Source organism: Echiichthys vipera (genome assembly GCF_963691815.1).
Source record: "Echiichthys vipera genome assembly, chromosome: 17".
In the NCBI taxonomy this organism is placed as follows: Eukaryota; Metazoa; Chordata; class Actinopteri; order Perciformes; family Trachinidae; genus Echiichthys; species Echiichthys vipera.
In genome coordinates this window covers 22,299,524-22,320,381 of record NC_139842.1, presented here as the reverse complement: position 1 = coordinate 22,320,381, position 20,858 = coordinate 22,299,524, and the positions used below count along the sequence as shown (strand labels likewise).

Below are 20,858 nucleotides of genomic sequence, written 5' to 3'. Positions count from 1 at the left end.
ACTTATGAGAAGGTGAAGCCTGGAGAGTCGGCCGCTGTTATTAAACAACAAGCAAAGGGCTGACGGGCAATATCAGGCTGGCTGAACGCGCAAGTGTTGAGAAATGCACACCTGTCATTTGTGTCACGTCATTTTCATAAATGAACAGGTGAACACGTTACCCTTAAAAGAGCAGTGGGATCTAATATTGCTCTGAAAGACACGCCAGTTGCAACACTGTGCCACTATGTCGGTCTGTCTCTCAATTCTATTCATCTCAACATGTGCTTTATTGGCATGTACATGTTAGAGAAAGACAATATTTCCAAAGCAAAGCATCAAATACAAGTCCAAATATTCAGACACGTTATACTGTCTGTGTGTGTGTCAGTTTATAGATACCATCACAACAACATGTCATATTTTGTGACATTTCAAAATGATTCTGCTTTAATTGAACAAACTTCAGAGACAGCTAGAGGCATCCACATAATAGAAACAACTAATTAACAGGCTGTGTGTGTATACACACACGCACACAAACTATGTATCCTTGGTACTGCCGTGGCTAATAAAAATTGAATTAGGCGAAATGATCAAGGAATAATTGTGAAACCCGTTTGAGCTGTGATCGCAGTGACAGCTGAGTGAACCGATGAAGCAGCAGGATAAATCAAGCCTGACTGTCAGCAGGCTAACAGCACAGAATCAGTCTCCATGGTAACTCAGCTGCCTGTGCTTCGGTGCAACCGGATCATGGATAAAGTAAACCAGGGTAACTGGAATATCCAGACTTAATCCCTTATCTAGGTTTCGTACAGCTGCCCTCTGCTCTGTACATTTATGGAAGCCCATTTCTGCCATTTCTGTGTGATGGAATAAAAGGACTTAGTATCCTAAAAATAATAAATAAGAAAGGTTTGCAAAATAATAACGTAGCATCGCAAATAATGAGAAACTATAACGTTATATGTCCAAGATATAGTCATTCATTTGAGATATAGTAATTATTTCAAGATATAGTCATTATTTTAAGGTATAGTCATTAATTTGAGACAGTGGTATTTTTTGAGTCATAGTTATTTTGAGATACAGACTCATTATTTTGAGATGCTACGTCATTATTTCAACAAAGTATCGTATAATAATGACTTGCAGGATCTTTTTTTTCTTTTATTGGTAAATGATCTGCCCTGTCTTCAATCGAGAGCAAAACCAAAAGGGAGAACTTATATTTTACATTTTTTGAGCATGATGGCTCCCCCTATTTTTGTATTCATTGGACGGAATAGTTCGGTAGGTATTTCTATTACGTGGATGCCTCTAGCTGTCTCTGAAGTGTGTTCAATAAAAGTAGAATCATTTTGCAATGTCACCAAATATTACATATTGTTATGATGGTGTCTATAAACTGACTTGAACAAAAACCTGGCAGAAATTTGCATTTGTATTTTATTTTATTTCCAACACCAACAGTAACCAATATAGCATGAAAACAAGAGATAATAGTACCGATATACAAATTGAAAAGTGTACAACAGAAATAAAACAGGAGAATATATGAAAATTAAAACTATTAAACTAAAGCACTATACCAAGCAACGCCACTACTGTCATCATCATCATGAATGTTTCGCAGTGCTTAGTTTATAACTCTATGTACAGCATTCCTTCCCTTTCTGATATATTTCCTGCTTTATTATATTCAGCTTTGTGATCAATATCCAGCTTTTAAATCCTATAGTTGTGTTTGACGGTGTTTTGAGTTGGGATGCTTGAGTTTCATAAGCTGTTAACTGGTCAGTCCGTGAATGTCACTTATTAAATACTAACGTAGTGTTACAACAACAGAACAAGTTCACTCAAGCTGGTCTTTTACTGAAGCCCTATAGGTTCACTGGAAAGTCAGGAGTGATGCTATAATAACTGAGCGTGGGGATATAGTTTAGCAGTCACCGCAGGAAACCAGCTTTTCAACACTTGAATTATTCTGCTGAATGCGTACCCTTTTCTCTCTCGGAAGTTGATTGTGCTCTTCTGAAGATGCTTGTGTACTGGCTGTTCATTTTTGTTTTTACTTACAAGGACTTCACTGTTTGTTTACCTGCAGTCACTCTGTTCGGAACTCTGCACTCAACGTAACAAAAACGATGATCGCACATTTAGAGGCGACATTGGGTCGAATGTCACCTGTCAAAAGGAGCTACTCAGCTTTTATATTGCTGTGCTTTGCCATCAAACATTTACGATCACGACCAAAAGCAGCTTCTACACTGACCCCCGCTTAAACGCATTTTAAACAGTTCATAACATATGAACAATGCACTCTACTAATAGGAAACGGAGGACGACAGGCAGGCTTCACTCACTTGAGGATTTCCTCGAACATGCATCACTGTTTGAGTGTGTCCCTGAACAAACTCTGTGCATCTTGTATACCAACTTTTAATGCCCATATATTTCATTTCCAGATGTTTTTCAGTCCCATTTAAAGCCTGACACATCTTTACATGGCCTTGTCTGTCTGTAATGACCGACGTCCTGACTACTCAACAGTAATGACATAATTAACAATTAGTGATGTCCAAATGAAACTTCATGAACACATTTCCACTAGATAGTGCTCTCTGTTCAACAAAGGGTGGGAAGTACACTGAAATGCCCTTCTTTTAATCCCTTTCTTTAAAGAAAAAGCACCATCTAGTGGGGTCAACAAAAACAACTAATGGTTCATGAAGCTTCATTTGGACATCGCTACAAACAATACCAGCAGAGGTAGGCCTGACCTGTGCGACATGTAATGCCCTTAGTTACGGGATTACACTCACATGCACATCACAGCTGGGCCAGCTTTGCAGGGAAGTGTTGCTTCTTCAGAAATCTGTAATCAGTGTGGGTGTTGTCCTTCCATCAGTCTCCCTGCCCACACTAAAGCTGCATTCAGACACACTCGGGCAGATCCAACATTGACACAGGGTTGTCCGGCAGTGGGAGTGTCACTTAAATAGCCCATTTACGTGATGCCCTGTTGGGTTCTTTAACCCCCTAATGTAGCACAAGTGCAATTCATATTTCACAGTTATTGTTTTCTCTCAGATCTTTGTTATGATCTCCACATTTCCGACCGCACTTAGAGGCAGCTTCAATGTCACGGAGAGAGACAAGGAAAACAGTTGGAGGGATTGAGCGACTGTGCTGGAGCATGTAGCAGGAAACAGTCAGCTGTTACGCAGACTTCCAGGCAGTTAAGTTCTTGTGTTGAGTTCTTTTAAAATTCTCTTGTGGCAGTGACAGAGGCAAGATGTTTACTGTTGACTGTACGGGACTCTCACAACACCTCAAAAGGACTGTGAAAGTCCAATGACATCAGGTTGTTTTTCTCCAAAACATGAGTATGTTGAGACTTTTCACTGCAGCCTGCTGCGTTTTTCTCAGCACTCCCCTGCGGCTGCAGACTAAACAAACTACCCCCCTTCAAAATGAATGGGAAGACTTGTGTTTTTGCTGGACCGCCTGATCTGGTCTGAATACCTGCTAAACTCTCTCCTACAGCTGTTCCCTCAGTGCTCCACAAACAACAACATTGCAAAAGGAGCCCAAGTCAACAGCTGCAGTCATACAATTACACGTTCGTATGAACCCACAACAAAATGAAAACAAAAATGGGATATTTAGAACATTTCTGGAATAACAATTTTCCAACAAACTACTCTTTAAATGAGTCACACTTTCAAGGTCATATAACATTTAAAAAATAAAGATAAAAAACGTTATTTAATTCTTATATATTAAAACGAAGCCTGGGAATTCAAAGACTCCTTAGTTTTGCTTGTCTATAAATTAATTCTAAATCTTAAGACAGTGTGTCTCAAAGGGTACTCCCTTCATTTGGCAATGTTTCGGTAAGCGGCAGAAATGGCAGAGGGGTGAGGAGAAGTTTAGATTGAGAATCAATATAAAACAAAGATGAAGGAGACCATGTGTTTGAGAGGAAGATGGCACTTATTTGCTCTAGAATACACCTTATATCATGTCCTTTTTTTGCGGTGTTGTTTTAAAGTGCAGCATAAGGACACTATATGCAGGCACAGTTATTTGTACCTGTGGTATTTCTGTCAGTAATGGCCTCTATGACATCAACACAAATGACAACTTGACCAGTTAATAAATCTAAAGTCTAAACATATTGACTTCTCTTCTCCCTGACTATATCTGAAACAATTTCAACATCCTCTTTTCCCGCTCCCACAATTACCCCTCTTCCCTTGTAAAAACTCCATCCCTTCCCACAGTCCTAGAAGTCTGACATGAATCTGATCTTTTCATTGTTGTCTGAATGTAAAAAAAATAAAAATAAAACAGAATCTGATCTTTCATGTAAAGGCAACAACAAAAGATTAGATTTGTTTCAAATAGCTGATACAAATTCAATTTGGCTAAAGGAGTAAAGTGAGTGTGTGTGTGTGTTCTGTGTCTCAGAACTCGTCGTCAGAGCTAAGCAGAAGGGTCTTTTCATTGTCCCCGCGGGTGCTGATGTTACTGTGGCTGCGGGAGAGGGGTGGTCCCCCACTTCGCTCCAGTGTGGACTGCTGGGTGTACTGCTGATAAGCTGGGGAGAAGTTATGGATGGCATCCTGGACCATGTCCCCTGGATTCATGGTCTCCTTCAGGCTGCTGGAGATGCTCTTCATTGGGGCACAGCGACCTGAAGGCGGGGTAGACAGGTTGGAATATTAATAAAGAGACTCAGACCAGGATGGACAGGGAGTATGAAAGGGATGAATGAGTCTGGAAACTATTCTTTTCCAAATAAATCTTTCAAATGATGCCAAAGGACTGATGCTAACGTTTGCTCAGCTTTATTCCAGACATCCGGTGACTAAAATCCTTTATCTGGTTAAATTAAAGAGTTAAAAAAGACCAAGATCCGAAAAGTGTAAAAGCTATTAACGACAACTTCTGGCAAACAACCTCAACGCATATGCAAAGGGGATATGAGGCTATTGACAGGCGACCCTATGTAACGGTACTGTTTTATTTGTTTTCTATACACAAATGGGAGTGACAATTAAATAGGACAACTGAGCTTGGGTAGGAACATGTACAAACAAAATTGTGCCAAGCAACATGTTTAAAGCTTGAATTAGGTGACTGCAAAATGAACATAAGGAAAGAAAACAAGACAGACACAGACCAACAATTTCAAATGTATAAACTGAATTCATGCTGAACTGTTAAAGTAATGGACATTTACTACAGTCAAACACAAAAAAGCAAACAAAAAGCACTTTAATGGGGGAAAACATAGAAACACAGCTAACATCAGACCTACCGTACTGTCCGTATATAGGAAATGAGCCTTTCAGTGCAGCACAGAGAAGAAGGAAGAAAACAAAGAAGGGGAGACAAGGGACACAAGAAAGTCAAGATGAAGAGGGAGAAGCAGAAGAAAAGAGAAAGATTCAATATATAGAGAGAGATTGCCAAAAATAGGAATCAATGTAAAAAAGGACAGAGTGAGGACACATCAGTGCTGAAAGGCTGCAGAAATCAGTCTGTATTGGGAATCACTCACATTCAGAGCAGACAGATTATAAAGCACACTATAACATACACACTCTCTTTATCATCATCAACACATTTGCTTTAGTTTTCCAATCTCACACACACTTCCCTTACCATATGAGTCCAGTCTTTTATCCATGTAGACCTTGTAAGTGAAGGCATGGCGCAAAGCAACAGCAGCAAAGAACATCTCAATGCAGATGATGAAGTTTTGGTAACCAGCGGCAACCGTTCCCTCGCCCACAGAGAAGTCAGCCGAGCTGATCTGAGGGATGGCTCCGCACTTCTCCAGGATGGCCAGCAGCATGCCTGAATCGTACAAAGGAAGACACCAGAGCAAACAGAGATCAGAAACAGAGATTAGGCACAACAACTGTGCGTATTCTGAATCTATGCATGACTAGAGACCCAAAAATTCACCTATTACAAAAAGTAGAACAGTTTGCAGATTAACAGACATGATCCACAAAAGAAACTCAGAGAAATGATAAAACAGTTTCAGCCTCTGGTAATGAGTTTAGAACAAAAGAAATAGAAAACACAAAACAACAATAATCAATAATTATAATAATAATACATTAAAAAAGCTGTCTATCAAATTCAATATATAATATTGTTGCATCCACTCGATTATTTATACCATTACATGTTTGTGTTTACTTCTGCCAGCTTCTTGCAAATTCACTTAACAGGTACGTGGTATCTGAATTAAAACACACCTACAGGCTGCTGACGGAAAAAAACAGGTTCCTACACATTTGCCATTTCAAAATTCCAGATTTTCAGACTCAAATTTTAAGTTCTGACAGAACTCAGAGGATTTTTCAGTCAACATTAACATCTGAATACCAATTGTTGAATGCTTTTATGCAAATAAATGGTTTTAAAATCAAGTAAGTACCAAGTAATTCCAAGATATTTTTACCTTTGTATTGTAGCTCATATAAGTGAATGAACTCCAAACAGAGACATGTTCAATGCCCAGCATTTGATTCAAGCTAAATGCTAAAAGTGTACATTTAATAACTGTGAACCTGTAACACTACAGACAGGAACAGCAGGGATGGACAATTAACCAGGAACTACAGAAGAACAAACACAAGTCTGTGCTTCACTGGCTTTAGATGGATTAAACATACTATAAATAAAATAATGATAAATAAAAATAAATCATAAATTAAATTAAGACGACACGTATGGAAAACAATGTGATAAATGAGAGTCACATGGTAACCCGACACAATTCTACAGCCAGCTTGATTAGTTTCATATCTACAGGTCGGCTGTGTTGCATTAATAATCTTTTGATTTGTATATATAAATCTATTTTATTTTAGAAAGTGAGATAACATACATACTTATACAGACCTGGAAATGACTCAAATTTAATTTGGAACAAATAAGTATGTGTGCCGCTGCATGTGCTGTGTGCTGACATGCTCAGAAGGTGGTCTTCTTACCTTGCCAGAAAGAGAGAAAGATGACTGATTTGACCATGAAGAACTTGAGCATGGGGTTGTATGGGACTAGCAGTTCACGTGTGGCGAAGTAGAAGAGGAAGAGAGCGTAGAGCGACAGACTGACGGAGATGTTGTAGACAATGGTCACATACAGGTAGCCGCTAGCCACGCTGGAGGAGAGAGGCAGAAAAAAACAATGTGCTGAGCTATTTAGAACAGCTATTCATTAAGTTGAAATGATGAATTATCTAAACAAGACCTCCTAAGCTAAACAGGCCAGATATGGTCCATACAGAAGAAGCTCAGAGGAAATGACTCTCACTGCAGTGTGTGTGTGTGTGTGTGTGTGTGTGTGTGTGTGTGTGTGTGTGTGTGTGTGTGTGTGTGTGTGTGTGTGTGTGTGTGTGTGTGTGTGTGTGCGTGTGTTTGTGTGTGACTGTGTTTGTGGCAGAAGGTGCTCGTTCCTTGTTAAACACATTAGTCGTTCACTGGTGCACGAGACATTTAACAGTTTTTCAGGGGCATATTTTACAGCTTGTTCCACACATTTTATGAATAAGTGTGGACAGACGTGATCGATGCGATGCGTCAGTCTGAAGCTTGTGTGCCGTTAGGTGTAACTCCTCCTTTCTGTTTAAGCCATAACTTCACACTACTCTCTGAATCAAACAGGAGGGGGGATGAGAAATCATTGTCACTCCCTGTAGTTTGCTATGATGGGTTGATCTGCGTGTCTTTATGGCGAACATGAGGCGGACTAGCCAATAGTGGGATTTGGTGAGGGAATAAAACCTCATGTTTCTGTGCAGAGCAGCAATAGATAGAATGTGCCCTATAGACGAAACTATGATCTCTCTGCTTTGGCAGATCGTCAACACGGTCTAATCCTTCATGATCTAATATCATCATATCGCCCACTCCTAACACAAAATATAATCAACTAATAAATTATGATGTAATATTATAGAACAAGCTACCCGGCAGTATATGAAATCATTTAAAATAGCTCAACCTTTACCAGCGACAACATTAAACTGACATATCTACTACATGACTGACTAATTTGTTGTGGATACATACTTAAAGTCTCCATCTCTGTATTTCCCAAACGCCTGAAGAAGCACAGTGATCATTGCCATCAGTGGTTTCACCACACAGAACTGGAGAGTTGCCTGAAGAAGCAAAAGTAGGAGAAAGAGTCATAATGATGTCAGCAGAAATACCAGAGCAGTAAAAAGCAGCAATGCTACACCAGCTTCTTTCACTCAGAAGTCTCATATCAGGGCTGCAGCTGTCAAATCTTTTTGTAATCCAGTATTCTACCAATTATTCCATCGATTAATCGGATAGAACAAAATATTATAATATATATGTTATAATTTTGCGTGATATTGCATAACGCGTGAGATAGTAATGAAATGAATCATTGAGGAAGAGATTTGGCCTTGATGCATTTTTGTGATCGAGTAACAAGAGTAACTCAAGTAATTGTTTCAGCCCTATCTCATATACAGACAGAGAATAAAGCTAATATATTCGGAAATGTTATGATATTAACATTAAATGACAAAACCAGTGTCACCAGTACAGCTGATCCTACGTAGAGTTGACACAGTTAGTATCTTCTGCTGTGAAGTGTATTTAAGTAACTAAAATTGACATGACAGTTGCTGTTGGGATACCTACAGTAATTTAAAACAAACTGTCTGCAAATAGTTTTCCATACCGTATGGATATTAATATGGATAATATGAATATCATACTGAATTTGAAAAAATGTCAAAACATGTAAGAACACTGGACAATTCAGTCGGTAAAGCACAACAGTAAAACATAGTTATAATACCCTTTGAGTTATATTAAACAGTGTACAGTACCTGTTTGCAGAACCTGAGGAAACCAATGGAGTACGTCTTGCCCCACAGACAACAGGTCCCGTACATACAGCTCGACCTAAAGTGAAGCCCAAGTTCATGCGGGTCAAAAGTGTTGGAAAAGTAGGCAGGCTATTTTAACTTGAAGTTACTTAAGAATTTGTTTTGGGTAGAAAGAGAATGGAATCAGAGCAAACAAGACTTACTCGATAGGTTTCCCTCTGATCTCAGCCATGATGGCGCTCTCTCCTCCCAGGTACTCATAACACAGACTCAGGAAGTTGTAGATGACAAAGGCTGGAGAGTGTCACACACAAAAAAAAAAAGTACAAAATTCAGTATCTGACCAAGTGTTTCCCCTTCTGTTCCTGAGTTAGGGAGTTGAATAATGGACAAAACCATAATGATGTCACAGTGAAGTTGACTTTTGACCTTTTGGATATGAAATGTCAACATTTACATGTTGTAACCTATCCACATGACTAGAGCCAGACCAGTGTTCGGTCTAAAAAATCTCATATGATTCTGACCCTGGAAAGGACCACCGGAAGATAATTTTGGCTTTAGATTGGAACAGAGACCCCATGGTCTTGGCTCAGACTCGTCTTAGACTTGACCTAACTGCCTTTATACTAAGATTCTTACAAAAACGTCAAGTTAATGTTAATTATGTGGGTTTGGAAACACTGCATATCTCTAAGGGCGCACTAACACTGTCCATCCGTACCGTGTCCAAGCATGTTTCACGGTTAAAGTCTAGTTCGTTTGACCAGTGTGAGTGCAACCGTACCGCGCCTAGTTGCGACACACTTGCCCGCCACAGTCCGTTTGGGAGAGGTGGGCTTTTGTAAAGCACGTTTGCACATGTACGAGCACGAGCACGAGCACGAGCACGAGGCCTACTGCGGTTCTGACTTCATTTTCTGTGCGCCTGTTGGGACATAGAAAAAAGAAGGAGGGACCATGCACAGACATTTAAAACAATGGCGGCGAAAGGTTCACGTTGGTGTGATGCGGAGATGGAGTGTTTGCTGCAGATTTGATCAGATGAAAATATTCAAAAACAGTCGACAAGACGCACAAAGTACCCTAAAGCACGGGGCACGGTACGGACAGACAGTGTGAGTGCGCCCTAATAGCCTCCAATTGATGCATGAGTTTTTCTGGGTCCAGGGTCAGAACTTAGAATACGCCCACACCACAGAGCAGTTGACAATAGTGTCTGACATCAGGCTAAGGCATAGCAGCAGTCGTTAAATTAAAGGGTTGTCAACACTTGGTGTGGCTGTCATAATTACAGTTATGCTTTGCTGATTTTGTTCCAGAGCCATGATTCTATCAGCAGGCTTAGAAATGATTGGGTAAATGTTATGAGTGATGTAATTGTAAGGTATAGTTCGGTAGTGCTGGGAGCAGAATTGAAGCCGTGTGATAATGGAAGAAAGCTCATGGTCACGTCACACTGCCACATGGTAGTGTCACATAATACAAATGGTTCAGACATCCAATAACACATAATACATAATACGTACTTTATACTAATACATAATACAGATCTTACACAAGTGAGGCGCACACATTTAAGGCTATGATATTCACTCATGTAATCTAGTTAATCAAGTTACATAACTACCACTTACAAAAGATAAAAACCTAATTCTATCAAATGATGTTTTGTGTTATCCTATCACAGCATCATGGGCCTAATGCGAAGCTACACCAGGTGCATCTAATCCCTTTTGATTCTATCCTCCGGTCAGAGTAATATGTATACAGCCACTGACACATCTGTCATGGAAGGTGCAAATTAATAAATGCTGTGACTTAGCATTTTTGCCATTCCGGTTCTCTTGTCTCAAAGTCAATAGATTTTTTTGAGAAGAGATTTTCACACTTCCTTATACAACATAAAATACATCAGTAAACACCCAACTTTTGAATTTTGAAGCTGGTACATGTCTTTAAAAAAGGGTTTGCTAACAAGTGGCTAAATGAGACAACTGACACCATCATGCTGGACACGAAAGTGGTGATGACGTTGTCGTGGCGCGACCTTGGTGTAGTTCGTTTAACGTTAGCTTTTTACTTCTGCCAATTGCATTACGCTTCAAAAATGATAAAAGTGGTGTTAATTTGGGAACATTATTTTGCTGAAGAAAATGTGTTTTGTTTGCCACAGATCTTATTTTCCGTAATAATCAAAATCCAATAGAGAGATTTTTGTCTAGGTAAGCCTACAAAAGTATCTCATCCCAACAGCACTCTATGACACCAACATAGCTGCTCTTACATTTACAATCTATCTTTCTTAAACATTCAGACAGGTAGTCTCAGGGCAGTTACCTCATATCCTGTGTACTAGTAAATAGTGGCTTTTCTGCAAACAACAATTATGTACTGGACGTGTGAGAAGGAACATACAACTAAAATAAACCTGAGTGGATCGCATACTAATCCCAGTAATTGGTGTCCCAGAGAGAGCAGAATGTTTTTCCATCCGCAGCCCCAGGTGTTTTCAGGCTAATTTAAGGGTAACCCACAGATACTGACGCTCCACTGCCTTAGCTTGTGTTACTGTTTTAAGTGGCTGAGTTAAAAAGTAAGCACACTGACAGCCCTGCCAGAACACAGTCAGCACAGTGCTGGCTTTGTTGATGTTGCATAACTACACACGACAGTGTTTTTTCACTCTAACATACTTTCACTGCTTTTTAGCTTAAATGGATGAAAGTAATTTGAACCTGCATTTTGAGAGCATTAATATCCCAAAGTGTAATTAATAAGTACAACAACATATACATGTTGTGGTTTGATTCTCTATTCTACCATTTACTCACTCTGTAATAGTACTGGATTGTGAAACACACTCCAAAAGAGAAGTGAGAGGAGGGAGTTGAGCTTTCACAGACGCACAGTACTATGGCCAGGCGATATGGCCAAATTCTATTCTGCTCTGTAGCACTTTGAGATTGTTGACTGTAAAGTGCAATACAAATAAAATGCATTATTATTATTATTATTATTATTATTATTATTATTATTATCATTATACCCACGGATGCATGCTCTACCAAGCTAGAGCTTGCCAGTATTTTCTGGTAATTCAATATATAAAAAGTCCATATAAAATGAACACATTGTAAAGCCTATTTTAGTATACTCCTGTATGAATTAAATACTTGACAAATGAAAAGTTCTGATTTCCTTTATTAATAAGAACTTTAGAGCAAAACGACCAGAATGTACAAGAATTAGAAACTAATGGCAAGTGCCCACTACAGGACTTTAGTCCTGATTCTCGCTTGCTGACAGATGTTTGAGCTCCATGACAAAGGCCCCAGATCAGGGCAAATAGGGGCACTCTCGTGTCAGCGCTCACGCACAAAGTGTGAAGTGTTCAAAAAAGACACATTCCAGATATCTAGGACGGACACCAAGAGCCAATAAGAGTGCAAGACAGAATAGCTGAGGGGTTGCCAGGGGGAGGGGCGCCTGTAACAACAGGAACGTTACTGTATGTGCAGCCGTACACGGACCCTGCTGCCCGGGGACCGTTGAAGCAGCGAGGCGAGGTGGGCAACGTTTAGTTAACCTTAAAGGTTCAGTCAGAACTAACGGGATAGTCTGAGGGTGTATATGAACTGTATGTTAGAAGAGGGACACATACTATTCTACTGACAGTTGATTGAGCTTGTGTGTAAGTGTATATGAGTATAACAGTGTGTTTGGCCTGCAGTAGACGGCACTAATGAACATGTCTGTCTCTACATTTAACAACAAATTGCCCTGAGGCCAGTGGTACTCCCCCATGAAGCCATATCAGCCAGTGTGCACCTGCTACAAGGCAGGACGGCACTACAGAGTACAGCAGACTGAGCAAAATGTTCACAGCATTCCGGTAGATCAACCAATTGTTTCAGCTAGTGGTGCAACGGATCATCCGTGATCCGTTCGGATCAATATCTTCGGTTCGGCACACACGTGATCCGCAGATTGATTTATAAAAAAAGGTTCTGTGCATGTTCAGTCAACACTTGTTAAGAGCAGTGTGGTCATGGTGAGTGGAGAAACGGAGGAAATTGAACGTCCCGCGTCATTTAAATCCCCTGTATGGAGCATTTTGGCTTCTCTGTCAAGTATAATGATGAAGTAAAGAGGTTAGTGGATAAAACCATGACAGTGTGTAGGCACTGTGGCACAAGAAAGCCATATGACAGTGGAAACACATCACAATAGCTACGCGTCCAGAGGAACACAGAGCTGCGTGACGATAACCGCTCACTTTTTCACACCAGACTAGGAGATGAGAAGTCCGGTGCTCCAGACATGACTCCTCTACCAGAGTCACACCGGCACTCCTCTTGGTAGGTACTGACACAAACAGTGGTGGAATGTAGAATTAATAACGACAACAATAATAATAATAATAATAATAATAATAATAATTATTATTATTATTATTATTATAAATGAAAGACAAACTTATGTTTATTTTCTTGAGTTTCTTTTATCCATTGCACCCCTAGTTTCACAACTACAAGCAAATTATCCTAAAGCACGTCTGAAGATTGACTGATGAAAGCAATATTTTACTTGCTTTATTCTAAGCTACTAAGCTTACAATTGATCTGCTCAGTGGGAAGGCCATTTAAAGGTCTTCTCAACGTTTTGCTCGTTTTCATACAGTTGCTAGGAAACAGGTTTCCCCTCCCCTGCAATCCCACGAGGCCATGGAGACATGAAGACAAAGATGGCAACCTTTGTAAATGAAGACACTAAAAAGGCCATCTGCCACTGGGCTATCACAGAACATAAATTATCACACCCTTATTCTTACTGGTCAAAGGACACATTGGAACAACAAAGACTCACTCCTACTGTTGTGGTGTATTTTCTCAGTTTGCATGCCATATTCAGCAGCACATAATCCAGCCTGCAGCAGAAAATGCTGGCGTACCAGATCATTGCAGTACATTTGTCGATCCACTCACCTTCATAGCAGTCTCGGACTGTGTCAAAGTACACATAATACTCCTCATTGGTGAAGAAAAGAAGGCTGAGCCAGGAGTCAAAGGCATAGATGGGGACGATGAAGAGTATCCGGACTATGTGCCTCTGTTCATTTGGAGAGCTGTAGTAACGTAGGTGCATATAGATCTAGATAGAAGAGAAAGAAAAGAGGTTGAAACCATATTTTATACAATGGGCCCATTAAAGTAGACACGTTATCTACCCAGGAAATTTGCAATGAGAATGTGAATAGCATATTGCACATATCTATTCAATCTTACTTACTAATTGTTCCAAAAAGTAACTGAGTTAGTAATTAAACTCAACTAGTTACCAGGGAAAGTAGCTATTTGCGTTACTGTTGAAAAAAGAATTTGGATTTTTCTGAGCAGTTGAAATCAGTAGAACAGGCAGGTACTTGTACATAAGCTTCAATATTTATCACACATCAACAGACCGTAAGAGGTTTATCCGGCACTTCAAGTATTATCTTTGTAACAAAAGTAAACAGTATAAGTAAACAATATAAAGTGTGTTTGACTCTATATCAAATTAAATCAAACCCTCACAACCAGAGACAACTGGTCAAGTAAACAACCTGTACTTCAATGTATTTTGTTCGCAACAAGAGTCAACATTTAAACCAAAAAGGTGCATTTAATTTGTAAAAAAATCAAACTCCAAATCTCAGACGACCGGTCTGGTTGACATTCTTTAAGTATTTTCTTCAAAAATAAACAGTTAAACAATATAAAGTGTTTTACAGTAACTGTAGCAAATTAAATAAATCAAACTCTCACAACCTGAGACAAATAGTCTGGAAGACATAGGCTACTGTATTTCAAGTATTTTTTTCATTAAAAAGGAAAACAGTCAAACAATATCGAGTGCTTTTAAAGATTGATATTCATCTACCCATCCATACACTCATCTATTAATGTATCCGTCATGTATCCGGCTAACCCATGTAGCCTAACCATCCTACCCTTACAAATTGCCCTTGAAAATGCCAACTTTTCATCGGATTACTAGCTATTTCTGCTGCTTATTTGAATCAATCTGGTGTGTGTGTGTGTGTGTGCGTGTGTGTGTGTGTGTGTGTGTGTGTGTGTGTGTGTGTGTGTGTGTGTGTGTGTGTGTGTGGCGCGCAATTTCTTGACTTGTGTGTAAACACACTGGCTCTGATTGGTTACCATGAAACATGACCTGCCTTAGCCAATCACTTATCTGGTTGTTAACCCAGCTGGTCTCCTCACTAGCAGTTTGTGTGTGGATCATGGAGCCAGGGTTGCGTTCGGACTATGCACTTGATTTAATCAATTCATAGTAACGCACCGCATTTAACGTTTAGTTACGGTAACAGCGTTGTAACGAGGGAACAGTATTTAGTTAGATTACCCCATTACTGAAAAAATAACGGCGTTAGTAAGTCTCATTAGTTAAACAACGTTATTCCCAACAGCTGTAATCATTTCTGTATATGTCAAAATTTGTGGACGGGGACTGAATGCAGTATGGTCTTCAGGAGTAAGACCATATTTTTGGGATCTACATCAGCCTTCCATAGGTTGCTAAGGGAGCAGCTGGAGCATTTTTTTCTTGATGGCTTCATATTGAATCATTTACCTTTGCAAAAGAGCTGCAAAGTGAAATGAAATAATCACAGGAGGATGAGAAAGACAAGATACACTGGAACACAGGCACATAGAAAACATGCAGTTGATATACTGTATATGGCTTATATGAGTAAAGGAGGAAGGCAAGAAGTTTCCAACCCCTGTGAAAATAACTATTTTGTTACAGAGCACAAACGGTGATGCGTTACCTTTGATAGAGTTTTGATGAATTTCAAATTAAAATCAGCAGAATGGCAGGACAAATATATTTACAATTGTGTGAACAAAACTGTTGTACCAATAGGACTGTGTACAAAACTGTGTTTCTTTTTTTGTTGTGACGGTTTTGACAACGCATTATATCATTTGCCACATTAAAAAACAAGACTTTAGATACTGTATTTGGAATATTCATCAGCTTCCTCCTCCGGATATTGGAGTGCTGTGTGTCTGAACGGTGTGTGGGGGTTGTTTAAGGTAATTGACACTGGGCTTTTATCACTTCTATTGAGAGCAGCCGACGGCAGGAAGAACAGGGTGGTTCTTCTCACCAGCACGTCTGTCTGCTCCATCCGGCTCCACTTACACAATATATCACCTATCACCTTTCCTGGTCTGCAAACAGACACACACCTTCAGTAAAATAACAAACAGCGGGTGACTATACAACAAGCAAGACAGTTCACTGGGCTTGTTGCTAGGTGACCCTCCTCCGCACACACAGACACACATTCAGACATACACACAGACACACACACCCTGCTCTTTCATGTTGAAGTCGAGCTAGGAGCACCTGTTGCCAGAGGGACAGAGTCTTCTTTAAGCCTGTATGTGAACAACGATGAAGGACAGATCAATAAGCTAAGCCTCTAGGTACAGTAGATCCTATTTCCATAAAAGAGACACTTAATAAGTACTTCACTGCAACATGAGGGCTGGTTAACCGACGCAAACAAGGCAAAAAACACTTATGTACAATACTGGGATCGACCGTTATGGATTTTTAGGGCCGACTTTTTTTTACCGATACGGACTGCCGATTTTCTTGAGCCGATATTTGGAGAAGATACTACTTTTGCTCCCTCAATTTAAATTGTAAAAATTAACCAATGATGATCAAAAATCTTACGAGTCTCAATATGTGGAAGAATTGGTTGAAATAAATGCAACCAATGGTTTTACTTGCAAATATGACTTGGAAAAAGTATGTCAAATATTCTACCCATGGCACAACACGTCAGGGGCTTAAAGCTTAGGCTTAGCCTCTACAACTGCACTTATCTGCACCACTAACACTAAACCGTCAAAACACAGATGACTAAATTATGTCCCTTTACAACTTTATTTTTCCGTAGCTTTTCCTTGGTACATGAGGGTTAAAGAAAAAGTGGGAGAACAGCGAGTAAACTTTAAAGATCATCAGCAAAATGTAGCTTTTATTCTACTGCTCCAGCTTATCATTTTGACTAAAGGCTGTGGACAAAAGCAAGAAAACAGATGCAACCACTTATATATTTCACATTTATACATTATTCTAACTTCATATATTTAGTCATTCAGCATGAAAGAATAAATAGCTGTAGAGACAGAACCTGAAATCTTGAAGTTACAAGCTTAGTTTGAACCATCTGAACAGTGGATCATCTGCAACCTCCAAATGTCTTGCTCTCCTTACCTGGTGACATGTGATCAGAAGAGCTGTCCAAACAAAAAACCCAGATATGGTTTGGGCAGTGGAGGTCATGAGGAAAATTGGCTCTTCTGGTGTGACCACTGGGGCCTCTGGTACCCAGGAGGAGTTGGATTGTTGTGGGGCCACCGTGGCTGGAGGCCCCGGGGCGAAGCCGACAGGGGAATCATTCCCCAACCTCTCTGACAGGGGGATGTCTCGCCTCCAAAGTTGACCCATCTGTGTGAAGAAAGGGTGTCTGAGAATTTACCAAAGAAGATGCTCTTAGGTAATGCACGGTAATTTAGCATGGAGATTTTAAACAACAAGCCGCCTCAACAACTAGCAGCTGCACAACCTAACGTTCCTGTGACAGTCTAAGACATAAATCTGAAGCCAACATCAACTGATATTAGGATGAGAAAGCTGAGCAAAGTAGGACATTGTTCAGATCTGCAGTGCAAACGAGATTGTTTGAATAGACAAATGAAGTGAGATCAAAACAGAGGGAGTAAAGAGGAGGCATAAGGTATGTGGGTGAGTAGAGGCTGATGAAGAGTGTAAAAACCACACACCAGCACAAATCAGTGTGACAGCAATGACCCAAATTCTCCCCTTCTTTTTCTCTGTACTTTGCTCAGGAAGGGAGAAGCACACTGTAGCTAAACACGCTGCTAAATACAAGCGTATTTCTTCAGAGTGATGAAACACCTTTCCATAAATAAGCACCAATCTTCAGCCTGAAGAGACTGGGGCCTGAAGATGCTTTAATAAGGTCAATTCTTGACACAAAGTCTTCAGTAAATACATAAAACAAATGTAACCTAATGTAAATGCTTACTCTCTAAAATCGATAAAGGTGCTCTTACCCGTTTCTGTTCTACTTCACAAATCTTGGTTTTATGAAATGCCAGCCATTAATTATATCACCAGAGCTGAAACTGGGAAAGATGGGAGTGTTTTTCCAGTGTTGAGTGGCTTTAAGTATCATATTGGTGGTGTGACTTTTTCTCAACATTTGTTGTGAGAAGAACAAAGCCTTCTGTGCTGAGCACTGCACAGTCCAAAAGCTGCTGAATTGTCTTTATTGGGTTCGTACTGTATCAACCTTAATGCTGACACTGCATTTGTGCCATGCCAGCAGAATTGGAAGATGCCACTTCTACTGGAAATCACGTATCTCAAAACTTCAAAAATGGTTTGACTATGATGTCGCACTGGACATATGACAAGAATAATGGCCATACCAGAGCCTGCAGCATCAAAAGCATCCAGAAAGATGCTCCATGTGCCACCACCCGTGTGACAAAATCACTGCAGATCTCTGAGTACTGTCATCTCTCCAACAACGCCAGTGTCTTGGTTTGGATTCCAGGAAGGCAATAATCAAATAATTCAGAGTGAAAACTAATTTCACAATGACATTCAAAGCCCCCCCGCACCAGCTAAATATAGGATGGCGCTCGATGTGGTTATGGATGACTCATGCTGCTTGCCAAAGCCTCAATCAGCTTGTGCCAAAGCAGTAACTAGAACCACATCAGCGTGTCACACATACACCAGAATATGTTCAAAGGAATACTTCACCATCAATATTATCATTTGTGTATCAATTATTCACCCAGTGTTACCCTGGATTCTTGAATAAAAAATAAAAATAAAAAAAATCTTGTGTGAGAAAATCAATGGTAATTTTTCTTCAAGAATTCAAGGTAACATGGGGAGTTTACATGGACATGCTAAACCCATCTATGAGGCCTATCCCGGTTCTGATTATATTTGGGATATGGTTATATGGCACATGGTTTAACTCAAACGGATTATTCATGTCCATGTAAATGCACTCACTGATATACAAAGGATAATATTGAGGTTGAAGTATTCCCTTTAATTACTGAGGCAAAGAACCTTCAAGATGAGTCAACTAATCGATACGTTGATTGACAGGAAAATAATCAGCAACTATTTTGACAATCGATTGATAGTTTGAGTCATTTTTCATGCAAAAATGGCAGAAAATGAAGCCTCTAAATGATGTAGATTTCCTGCTTCTTTGAAAATGTAATATTAAACTGAATACATTTGATTTGAGGACTGACAAAATACATGTACACCATCACCTTGGACTTTGAGAAACTGGGATGAATAGTTTTCACTATTTTCTGACATTTTATAAACCAAATGATTTAATCAACTAATCTCAAAAATATTCACCAGAATTATTCTATAATCAAAATAATCCTTAGTCCTAAACTTTAACGACATAATTGTCTGCATAGCTGGACTGTTTGTGAAACAAATACCGTAAAGACAAAGCCAGATTATGACTCTACTGTGGTTTTAATTAAGGGCTGGGCAACATATCAGTCTCCATAATCTATTACTTAAACTTAGTCTAACTTCTTTCACAATGATTTCTGATACAACAGTTCCCATTTCAATTTTCATAATAACAACACATTCAATGTTATCAACATAACAGCTGTGTCCACACATTATGTTATGTGCTATACTCTACCATGGTATCTTTTTCCACCATAGTGCCTAGCCTGATGACAGTATTTAACAACCATGGGTGGATGCATGTAGAGCCGTCAAAAAAGGTTATCTACATATCTGACAGAAAAATAATATATAAAGTCAGGTCTGTGTTCATTGGACACAAGCACCAGCTCGGGACTACAACAACACAGCTTGGTGCTTTCCAGTGGGCCACAGACAAGAGAGAGAGGCAACTCATCAATCCTGCTGACTGCACCAGGGGGTAGGTTTCAAAACATGCATTGTACTTTGACCTCAATCAATTCAGCAGTCTTTGTGACAGGCCATCATATGTCCTGAGGCTCGGGGAGCTGCCTGAAACATACTGTAAAGCATCCGGCTATTGAGGCTGTGGCAGTGAAGACCACAGGAGCACTCAACAGTGACCACGACTCCTTCAAATTGTTTCAAGTGAAGCTATAACATATACCACGGAGAGCTAGCTTCACAATACAGTCTACACACAGGCGTGCTGCATTTAAGAGAAGGGATGACATTATATTTAATGAAACATATTTACCTCATTTGAATAGTCTGCTAGTAAAAGAAAACAAGTTACGTTGAAGAAACGCTAGCTGTTAAGTGTTCATGACTCCATCCTGCGGCTTCACTCACCTCCTCTGCAGTTGTTTGATCTGCGCTGGTTTGAATCAAAGCGTTAATTTAGCTCATCGTCTCAAGTCGACTGCAAACCTTTTGGAGTACAAAAAGTTAGTTGGCCAAGCGCTAACATTCAGACGACAGCCAGACACTTGTGCAAGCGCTGCATCATTGTTCAAACCCCAGAAACTTGCCTTTTTTATGTAAAGCTGCCAAGTGTCGGCAGCTGAGCGTTAACTACGCCGAGCGGTGCTAGCTAATGTTCGCTAACAGTTAGCCTGGCGTTACCGTTAGCTTGCTGTTGCTTCTCCCCGTAAAGTCAAAACAAAGACATATAACACGCTTATAGAAGCGACGCGCCCATTAACATCATTTAAATGTCTACAAAAAAGCAGGTTTTAACTCGCCATTTCCCATCCAAAGCGGATGAACGGGAGACCGTTATTTCATCCACATCAGCAGCACTTCACTTGACCAACAGCAGCTGCTACAGAAAACTCCGCCGCCGGCGCATGCGCGGTCACTCTGCGACTGATCATGACGT

At 39.9% G+C, this 20,858-nt stretch overlaps 1 protein-coding gene across 2 annotated transcripts; it reads right to left on the bottom strand.

Moving 5' to 3' along the window:
• Nucleotides 1–1,495: 1,495 nt before the first annotated feature.
• On the bottom strand, nt 1,496–20,771 carry LOC310959963 (transmembrane protein 184B-like). 2 transcript variants are annotated; one of them, XM_083931527.1, is made up of 10 exons: nt 20,330–20,771; nt 17,180–17,413; nt 13,870–14,035; nt 9,085–9,175; nt 8,882–8,957; nt 8,085–8,176; nt 7,005–7,174; nt 5,659–5,853; nt 5,312–5,338; nt 1,496–4,684 (listed from the first exon to the last, which is right to left on the bottom strand). In XM_083931527.1, exons 2-10 carry the CDS (start codon nt 17,411–17,413, stop codon nt 4,455–4,457), a joined length of 1,281 nt encoding a protein of 426 aa, XP_083787653.1. In that variant the 5' UTR covers nt 20,330–20,771; the 3' UTR covers nt 1,496–4,454. The 2 variants fall into 2 exon arrangements, with proteins under 2 accessions (XP_083787653.1, XP_083787654.1); XM_083931528.1 differs by lacking the exon at nt 5,312–5,338.
• Nucleotides 20,772–20,858: the final 87 nt, after the last annotated feature.